This window comes from Zonotrichia albicollis, chromosome 3 (genome assembly GCF_047830755.1).
Source record: "Zonotrichia albicollis isolate bZonAlb1 chromosome 3, bZonAlb1.hap1, whole genome shotgun sequence".
Lineage (NCBI taxonomy): Eukaryota > Metazoa > Chordata > Aves > Passeriformes > Passerellidae > Zonotrichia > Zonotrichia albicollis.
Window position 1 is genome coordinate 9,998,181 of NC_133821.1, and position 9,453 is coordinate 10,007,633.

The 9,453-nt window shown below is 51.4% G+C and overlaps 1 protein-coding gene across 5 annotated transcripts in view; it reads right to left on the minus strand.

The window, feature by feature from the left end:
* Positions 1-7,569, minus strand: part of BMP2 (bone morphogenetic protein 2) — a 107,664-nt gene extending 100,095 nt beyond the window's left edge. For 2 of the 5 annotated variants that reach the window (XR_012579354.1, XM_074536617.1), the window contains exons 1-2: positions 6,279-7,264; positions 3,861-4,098 (exon numbers count right to left, since the gene is read on the minus strand). Coding sequence is in view for 3 of the 5 variants with exons in the window: in XM_074536617.1 (XP_074392718.1) it covers positions 3,861-4,098; positions 6,279-6,630 (590 nt within the window). In the remaining 2 variants the exon portion in view is untranslated. Of the gene's footprint in view, positions 1-64; positions 4,099-6,278; positions 7,265-7,431 lie in introns of those variants that run through there. The other 3 variants (XM_074536616.1, XR_012579355.1, XM_074536615.1) reach the window with 3 other exon arrangements.
* Positions 7,570-9,453: the final 1,884 nt, after the last annotated feature.

A 9,453-nucleotide genomic window follows, 5' to 3' on the forward strand; every position in this document is an offset into this window, starting at 1 on the left:
GAAATGCACAAAGGGTGACATTATCTATCACAATCTCTGCCTATATAGATCATAAGTGCCTAGAAGCAAAATGTTTAGGAGCTATATGGTAACAAAGGCAGTTTTGCCTTCAAAATATTTTCCTTTTTCTCCTCTTAAGAGGAAAAAAAGCTCTTTTCTCCTTGTAGAGCACTATAATACTAATAAGTACTAAAGAACTAAAGTAAGTACTAGTGTGCTGTGCTAACAGCATACCTTCAGTATTTAGCATTATTTAGCAGTCATTACCAGACTTTCAAAAGATGCCAGAAAGCCCAAACCTTTCAGAAAGAGTTGATGATCAGACAGCCTATCTAAAAGACTTCAGGAACCCAACTGATCTCCAGGAGAACTTCCTACTACTCCTCTGTGAAAGTTTGTTCTGTTTCATTTACTTTAGTCCTAAGCAAAGCCTTTAGTGCAGCACTCTCACGCCTCCAACCTAGAGAGTGAAGTGAAGGTTAAGGCTTTAAAGGTACATTACAAAACCAGTTCTGCAGAAATTTACGGATGTGCTGGGCTTGACACCTGCATATTTCCTCCTCAAAATCAGCATGGAACTGGTGATTCTGTGGCTAACACTGAGCAGTTACAGAAATGCTTACAAGAGTGGGTCTTAGCAAGTTTGCAGCAATCCACTGGCCTCCCAGTGCATCTGAGTGAGGATGCAATTCCTTGTCAAGCACAGGAGGTTTGCCTGTGCAAGGAATGCGGCACCGTGCCACGAGCCAGCTCCTGCTCATGCAGAGACAAGTGCTGTAGCCAAGTTTTGGCAACAAAATGAGCATCAGTGAGTTCTCATGCCTTACAGGAGAAGTAAAGCAGTCACCACTCTGTAAAGAGCCTCCCTCAGTCTGGTCACACATGAAGGAGCTGTGAGACTTCAGCTTTACAGCAACAGAGCTGAGGGTCTGGTTAGAAGTGCTGTGGGTTCTTCACAATTTCACAGGGTTGGGATCACACCTTTCATGCTCATCATTAAATTTCCAGCCTTGTCAGCTTCCTCAAGCTTAGGTTTTACAGTACAGTAACACAGCTCTGACTTGACTGCACAACCCCACACATTACAAACACCAAATCCTTGCTGAACCTCCACTGCAGCCCTGACAACCTTGCCAAAGCAACGCCACAAACTCATCCAGCACCAGGAGAGCTGGCGAGAGGCAAACCAAACTCCTGCACATGTGATAATCCATCCCTAAAGACATCAGCCACCAAAACAGCACCTGGAGATGTCCACCCAGCCAGCCCACAGCTGCTGTGTAGTATCAGCATGACCAACATCAGCTACCTCTCAAAATTGAACAGAGCCCAACTGCAGTGGTGGACTGTTCTCTGGCAGCTGCTAAAACCACTGCTGGTACAAAGAAATGCATCAGTTTTATCTCACCACAGATCCTTACAGCCCAAGAAATTTTTAAGCTCACAAGAAATAAAACAAGAAGCAGCCAACAGGTAATTAGTTTTTCTCTCCTATCCTCTGTACCCTCTGCTTTTTGCAATGAGCAGCAGTAAAGGATTGCTCTACAAGAGGACCTGTAAGACATCACCAAGTTGGCCTTTCTGATCAACCCATCCAGTCAGTACCATTGCTCTAATCCAGATAATTCTGGTAACAAAAGGAGAAGTTTGGGGAGGGCCAGAACAAAAAAGAGGGGTTCACTAACAAAACATCAGGAGGCCCAAATCAGAGATTGCCACAGCTGACAGAGAGGCCCTGCAGGGCCCATGGCACACATGGCTTCAGGAAGTGTAGCCACAGTCCACCAAATGCACAACTGGACCCACAACACAGCCCGAGGGGATGACCAAGAAGCTGATTTCAGCTCCTTTCTGCTCTCCTGCTCCAGCACAACTTTCACACAACACCCCCAGGCTCTGCTGCCACACCAGCTGTGGGACATGCAACAGGCACAGTCAGGACCAGCTTTAATGCTCTGTTTGCCTACTGCAAATCCCACTCTGCCCCTTGCATGAAGGATTTAAAAACCAGTACAATGATGCAAGCACAAATTGTGATGACTGCACAAGTGAACCATTTTTTCTTACAGACTGGACTTCTCAGAAAGAAATATCAGAATTCTATGGTTTATTATCCGAAATAGATTTAAACATTTGGGAAAAAAAAAAAAAAAGGTTTCCAACACAAAACCCTGGAAACGAAGAGAGGCTAATCTGCCAAACAGCAAAACCATCAGCTGAGGTTAGAGAGGAGGCTGCATATGACAACAGCTTGCTGCATGTAGGGCAAAAATTGCAGATCAATTTCACTGCAACACTCCACAGAAGTGAGCTCTCATCTGAGGTGAGGAAGTATGCAAGGCTTTTCCAACTGTTAAAGACAAGGGCCCATACAAATTAGGTAAGTGTTCCTCTTTAGCATAGATAATCACAAAAAAAAGATGACATTTTAGTTTTTATTATTTCATATTTGGCCAGGACTTTTAAAGGAAGGACTTTTAAAGGAAACATCAAACATTCACTTTTCTGTAGGTCTAGAAAGGATTCAGTCTTCCCCCACCCCCACCCTCCCATAGGATTTCTATTGGCCCTTATATTCACACTGCAAATTAGTTGGGAATAGCAGTATTTATACTAGATCAGCAATGTCTGGTTCTTATCCAAATGTTCCACCTAAAGAGGATGCCAGTTCTCATGGATTGGACAGCCCACCCTGCAGCATTCCTGAGAATTGTACAATATAATCTTGAAAGTCAGCAGAGTGGATTATCCACTTTTTTCTGGACTTGAACTTGTGACCTTAACAGTAGCACAGCAGAAAGCAAATGTGCTATGCACTTTGCCATAGTAACCTTCCATGTATTCTTTTCAACTTAAATACACACAATTGAAACAGCTACAATTTTGGAAAATTATGTACAAACCCTATATTTTTTTCTTTTTTGATTACATATAAATACAAATTAGCTATTCTTCTAAAAAGTGGTTATAATAGTAAATAAATACAAAATAAGAATCTGACCATTATACTTCATGTGCTGGGGTTAAACCCATATAAAATGTACAACTAAAATACATTTAAAATCTTTAAAGGAATATTTCTCTGATTAAAATATTTGTTTTCCCAACTTTTTCGTAGACATAAATATATTTTCAAAATAGTTGTGTTTTTTTTTCTTTCCATTTCATTACATAAATAAAGTCTTCATTGGGAAATATTAAAGTGTCAGCTATTTTTTTTTTTTTTTTGCATTTGTCTAATATATTTGCTGTGTTAGCGGCACCCACAACCCTCCACAACCATATCTTGATAGTTCTTTAATACAACTTTTTCATTTTCATCAAGGTAGAGCATGGAAATAGCACTCAGTTCTGTCGGCACACAGCAAGCCTTGGGGATTTTGGAATTCACTGAATTGACCAAAGTCTGAACAATGGCATGGTTGGTTGAGTTTAGGTGATCTGCCAGAGGGAAGGGACATTCCCCGTGGCAGTAAAAGGCACTATACCCCGGCGGGGCCACAATCCAGTCATTCCACCCCACATCATTGAAGTCCACATACAACGGGTGCCTTTTGCAACTGTATTTGTGGCGTTTACGCTGTTTGTGTTTCGCTTGACGCTTTTCTCTTTTATGGAGCGGGTGTCCCTTGCCATCATGCCCAAACGTCACTAACAATGGCCTGAGCTGAGACCAGCTATCTTCATCCTGATGTAAAGACCTGCTAATCCTAACGTGCCTCTTGGAGGCACTGTTCTCTTTGTCCAAGTGAACCACCTCTACCACAAACCCATGGTTAGGTTGTCCATGTGCAATCCACCTCAAAACAGCTGGCGTTACATCAAAACTTTCCCATTTACTTGCATTATGATGCACCAACCTGGTGTCCAAAAGTCTTGTGACAGGGTCCTTAGAGGTGGCTGTGGCTGGCTTTATAATTTCATAAATATTAATACGGTGATGGTAGCTGCTGTTGTTCTCAGAGGCTCCGTGCACCTGTTTCCGAAAAATCTGGAGTTCAGCTGAGGTGATAGACTCCTCACTGGGGATGGAAGTTAAATTAAAGAAGAAACGCCGTGCTGTTTTCCCACTCATTTCTGGTAGTTCTTCCAAAACTTCTAATTTGATTAAACAGGGAAAATAAAAAAAAAAAGAGAAAAAAGGAAAAAATCAGAAACTGAGACAATCAATCAAACCCCTTTAGACTGTTTGCTGATGGCAGCTTTCAAATGAGAGCTACCACATGTGACACACAAGACCTGAAAGACTTTCAGGCATAAAATACTGTGTCCCCTGTTTGTTTGTGCAAGCATGTACAGCATGAAGTTAAAAATGCTTCATTCATTTTACACATTGGATTGGATCCTGGTGGCCTTTGCTTTCCAGGTAGTTATCATCAGAAGCAAGAACTATACAGCATAAATTTGGACTTCAAGGACATGAATGAAAAACTCAAGCACTGGGGAATTATTAAAACTGGTGGAGGACTTTGGATAACTGTTGCATTTCAGATTTTTTTCTAATACAGCTCTAACATCAAACCCTTAAACTCCATTCTGAAAAACATTACTCTGCAATTTAGGTGACCTAAAAATCTTAATGCATGAATTTTTGTGTGTTTAATCACACCCAAATCATGTATCAGCACCCATAATGGTACTTTACAAAGCACGGCCCAGTATTTGCCCAAAAGGATCATAAAGAGCAGCAGGAAGACTCAACTGCTGAAATAGGGGTGGATGGAAAAGAGATAATGAAACAAAGTCACCTTCAAACAAGAAGTTTATAAAACTACCAAAACCAAACATTCAAGGAGTCACTAAACTCTGGGCCATTCCCACCTCTGAGTAACAAGAATGGAGCTTCAGGAGGAGTACAATATACCTAGGCTTGCTAAGTACATTATTGCTACAGACATTAAGAAGTTAAGTATTTCCCAAACTAAAACTCTCTCATGGTTTTTAACTTTGGTGCTAAACACACTGAAGGGAAAAAAAAAATGACCACCTAAGGGGGAGCCAAACCTGCTATTAGCAATTCTTAGTGGTGTAACCATTCCCCTTTGAATCCAGCACAAATTTTTGCATAAGGTAAATCTCAGCCTTATGGTATTTCAGGACCAGACCAGTATTTGCTAATATGCAAATATTTTTGAATGGTCACAAGACAAACTTCTGCTCTCAAGAAATCACTAATGCAGTGAGAACTCAGTGAAAAAAAATGGGAGTCACACAGATTTTCTACCAAAACTTAAAAAAAATATAACACCAATTTTCTAACAGAATCTTCTTTTGCTGTAATCGTATGACGACTTCAAACTGCAGATTTTTACATTTGCCTAAACCTTATCAACTTTGCCCTTTCAACTCCTCTCTCACTCAGCCCCTTGCCCACAATCCTTGGGTTTAACACGAATGACCCACGTGCTGGCTTTTCCCCATTAGCTGCCAGGTTTTTACTTCCCACGTAGGGAAAGGCGGATGAGGAGAGGTTAGATTGCGCCATTCATCTTCCTCACGATAAGGCTTTCCACTAAACAGCACATCCACCTCTCAGAGGCCGCCGCCTTTGGGAAACTTAAAAACTAATTAATATCTTTTCTTGACACAGTCTCACTCTAAAAGCAGTGGGAAAACGCTTTTTCGTTACTTTAGCAGCGGGGCCACTGCATGGCAGCTCCCGAGAGCCGCAGCCAGCAGAAATTACAACCTGGGGAAGCCTTCCCAAAACCAGCACGTGAGCGACACGCGCCCCACGGGCCCGGAAAACGCCGCCGGCTGCGGAGCGAGGGTCTGACCGAGAGCCGCTGCCTCGGGAGGTGCCGCAAGGAGCTGCTGGAGGGCTCGCAGGTGAGAGCCAAGAGCACCACGGGGCTCTGCTCAGCCCGGGCGGGTCGGGCTGCAGCGCTCCTCGACGGCAGCCCCCAGGATGTCGCGGCTGATTGTTCCACTGATCTCTCACGGGGATTAGACCGGGATTAGAAACCTCCGCAGCGGCCCGGCTCAGCCGCGCGTTAGGGAGCCTTCCCTGTTTCTAGCCCCGTAGGAGAGCAGCGACCTGTGGGAACGCTTAACGCGGAGTCGCGCTGCTTCAGCGGGAAAAGTCAAGAAAGCGGGAGCGGCCCGGCGGACGGGAGCGGGGAGAAGGGAGCTGGCAGAGCCCGTCGGGCAGCGCACCCGGCCGGGAGATGCTCTGCGCGAACCCCGCGGTACCGCTGCAGGAATCCGCCCCCCGCTCCTCCTCCGGCCCTGCCCTCCCCGCCGCTCCCGCAGCCCGCGGAGCCCCCGCCCGCCCGTACCTTCGTGGTGGAAGCTGCGGACGGTGTTGGCGCGGCTGGCCGCCCGCTCCAGCGGGAAGCCCAGGGCCGCCGGCTGCCCCAGCTGCTGCCCCGCGTGCAGGCGGTAGAGATCCAGCATGTAGGGTGGGATGACGACGTCCTTGCCGGGGCTGGGCCGCCGCTTCAGCCCGAACATGTGGAGCAGGCGCAGCTCGAACTCGCTGAGCAGGTCCTCGGGGCGCTGCGCGGCCGAGGCGGCGCGGCCCGGCTCGCTGAAGCGCCGCCGACCCACCTCCGGCATGAGCCCGGCCGCGCCGCCCAGCAGCGCCTGGCAGAGCAGCAGCGCCAGGAGCGAGCGGGTCACGGCAACCATGATCAACCTGCGCGGAGGAGGAGGCGATGGGAGCCAGTCAGCGCGGACACCGCGCCGGGGGAGGGGGGGACGGGCGGGGACGGTCCGCAGGTGGGACCCACCCGGGTGCCGGGCCACGGCCGGCGGAGCCCCCGCCGCGGACCGGCCGGCGGAGCCCCCGAGGGGCCGCTTCAGGTGCGCGGCGGCACCGAAATCCCCGTGGCAGGAGATCAAAGGGAGCGAGGCGGGACGGGGGAGCGGAGCGGGGCGCTCCGCAACAAAGGAGCGCGGAGGTGAAGGGGAGGAGGGGACGCGGCCGGGGGCACCGCCGGGGCCGGGGCGCAGGTGTGCGCCGGGCCGGGCCTGCCGCCGCCGCGGCCGGCACCGCTCACCGGGAAGGGAAGGAAAGGGAGGTGCTGCTTTTGCCCAGCAAAGCCAGCTCCCCTGTGCGCTCCCGTCCCGACCCCCGGGCTTCCCCCCACACACCCGCTGAGCCGAGCCGCGGGGGCTCGGGGCCCGCTCCGCTTCCCCCGCGGCGGGGCAGCGGCTTCCCTCAGCGGAGGGAAAAGGAGAGCTGCTTCCCTTAGCGGAGTGGAAGAAGGGGAAGGAGGAAAGTACATATCCTGCTACGTCCTTGGCCAAACCCACAGGATGACATTCTCCCCCGTGAAACTTTGGGCTGGATTATTATAGCAGTAATAATCGTTATGATTACTGTCCCGTCCCCCCTCTCTCTTCCAGAGCGCTAGCACCTCCGCCGTGGCCCACGGAGTCATCCTGCGGAGAAGGCTTTCAGCGGATCTGCGACCGCCGGAGCTATACCTGTGTGCAGCAGCAGGGGTTGTGTCTGCAGGAGGGTGTTCTGCTCTCGGGGTGTTTTTCCCGCATCACTTGGTGTTACTCCAAACTTCGCTGCTGCTCCTCTACAGCTGCCGAGCAGAAAATAGAAGTTCCCTGAAGTGCAGTCCGCCTCGGAAACATACTTTTAGCAGCTGGTTGACGAGGCAGAAGGCAAGTCCCAGCCAGGGAAAAAGCTTCTCCCTTTTAAAAGCAGCGATCGTGAAGTTGCTTCTTCTTCTTCCTCCTCCTCGCGTGTGTGTGCCTGCCCGTGAATGGGTCCCTACGTGTCTACGGAGTTAAAAGGCTCCTTTTCAAAAATGTCCTTTGCATCACGCTCATCAGACAGATGGACATTTACCGAGACTGCAGCAGCAACATCAAGATGAAGCTTGATTTGTCTCCGCTCCCTTAAAAAAGAAAGGCAAAAGGAGGGAGGAGGGTAAATAAAAGAGGAAAAAAAAAAAGAAAAAAAAAAAAAGGGGTGGGGAGCCGCCCGCCGCCGTCCCGCGTGGAGCGGCCGCGCTAGGGCACCGCGCCGGGCTCCCCGCCGGCCCCGCACCTCACCATGGCCGGGGGTGGCCGCCCGCCGCCGCCGCCGGGGCTTTTTGTTGCGCGGCGATGTCACGACCCCGGAGGCTCGGGGGCCCGCGCCAATCACAGCCGCCCTGTGGGAGCGGGCTGCGGCCCCGCACGGCTTTTAAAGGAGACGCCGCCTCCCTCCCTCCCTCGCTCCTTCCCTCCCTCCTCCCTCGCCCGCTCCCTCCCTCGCCGCGGCTGCCGCCCGCGCCCGGGTCGCGGTGCCGCCGGGGCGAGGGATGGGGCGGGCGGCTGTCCCGTTAAACTCTGCTACTGGCAGCCTATCCGATGCGGGAGACCCCCGGCTCGCCCGGTCCCGCTCCGGGCGGCGGTGGCGGAGCAGGACCGGGCCGGGTCGAACAATGATCCATTGTACAGCCCGAGCTCTCCGCCACCGCAAATCGGATTAAAGCCGTGCCCCGGACTGCCGGGGTGGTAAGGTGCGAAGGTCACGTAAGGTACCGGGAGAATCCCGGTGCTCTAGAACTACTTAAAAAAATACATATATGTACTTATTTACATTGCTCCCCCCACCAGAGCGCGGAGCTCGCTGCCCGAGCGGGGGCGAGGGCTGGAAATCTGCGGGTTTCCTCGCTCTCCTCTCCGAAAGAGAAGCGCCCGGACTCGGGAGAAGTCTCCTCCCGCAGCGCATCCGATGCGGGCTCAGCCCCGTGCGGGCGGCGGAGGGGTTGGGCCGGGTGGTTTCTTTAAGATGTGGCTGCCCTCCAGTGGCGGAACGGCGGCGGATCGCCCGGCTCGGAACGGCGGCCCCAGCGCGAACCGCCCGCGGCCCCGCACCTGCCCCGGGGCCGAGCCGCGCTCCCCGCGGGGCCGGGGCTCCCCGGGCTGCAGCCTCGACAGCTGTGGCATCGCCCACGGAGCAGGACAGCGCTGGCACGGGTGGAGAAGGCGGGTCCGTGCCCAGCGCGATTGTTCTCCCGATCCCAAGTGCATCCCTCGATCCTGACACAACGAGTAACTCGCGAGCAGGGCTGCGTCCTTTGCCCCGTCTCTCGTTTGTCTGACTGGGCTCTGCGGTAGGGCCAGGCCCTTGCATAGGTATGCGACACCGAGCAATTTAGGGTCCTCATCAAAGCCAAAGCCATCGGCACACCATCATTAGCCAGGGTCCTGCTGCCTTCCCGGCAAGGCAAGTGCTCTGTGCTCCACCTCCTCTTCCCAATATCTCTCAGGGGCTTCATTTGCAAAAGGCACAGCCAGCCTGTGACACCTTGAATTACTGCGGAGGAGGACTGAGAGCAATAACAACTGAGACAGCTCCATTACCAGCTCCTCCTTTGGGAGCGGCCTTTCCCCTCCAACTTGCTACTTCTTAGTGTAGGAAGAGCACCGATTTGAGACAGGAATTCAGCACATTTGGGCAGCAATAATTCTTCCTGTGGACCTTCTTCCCTTGGCTTCCCTATC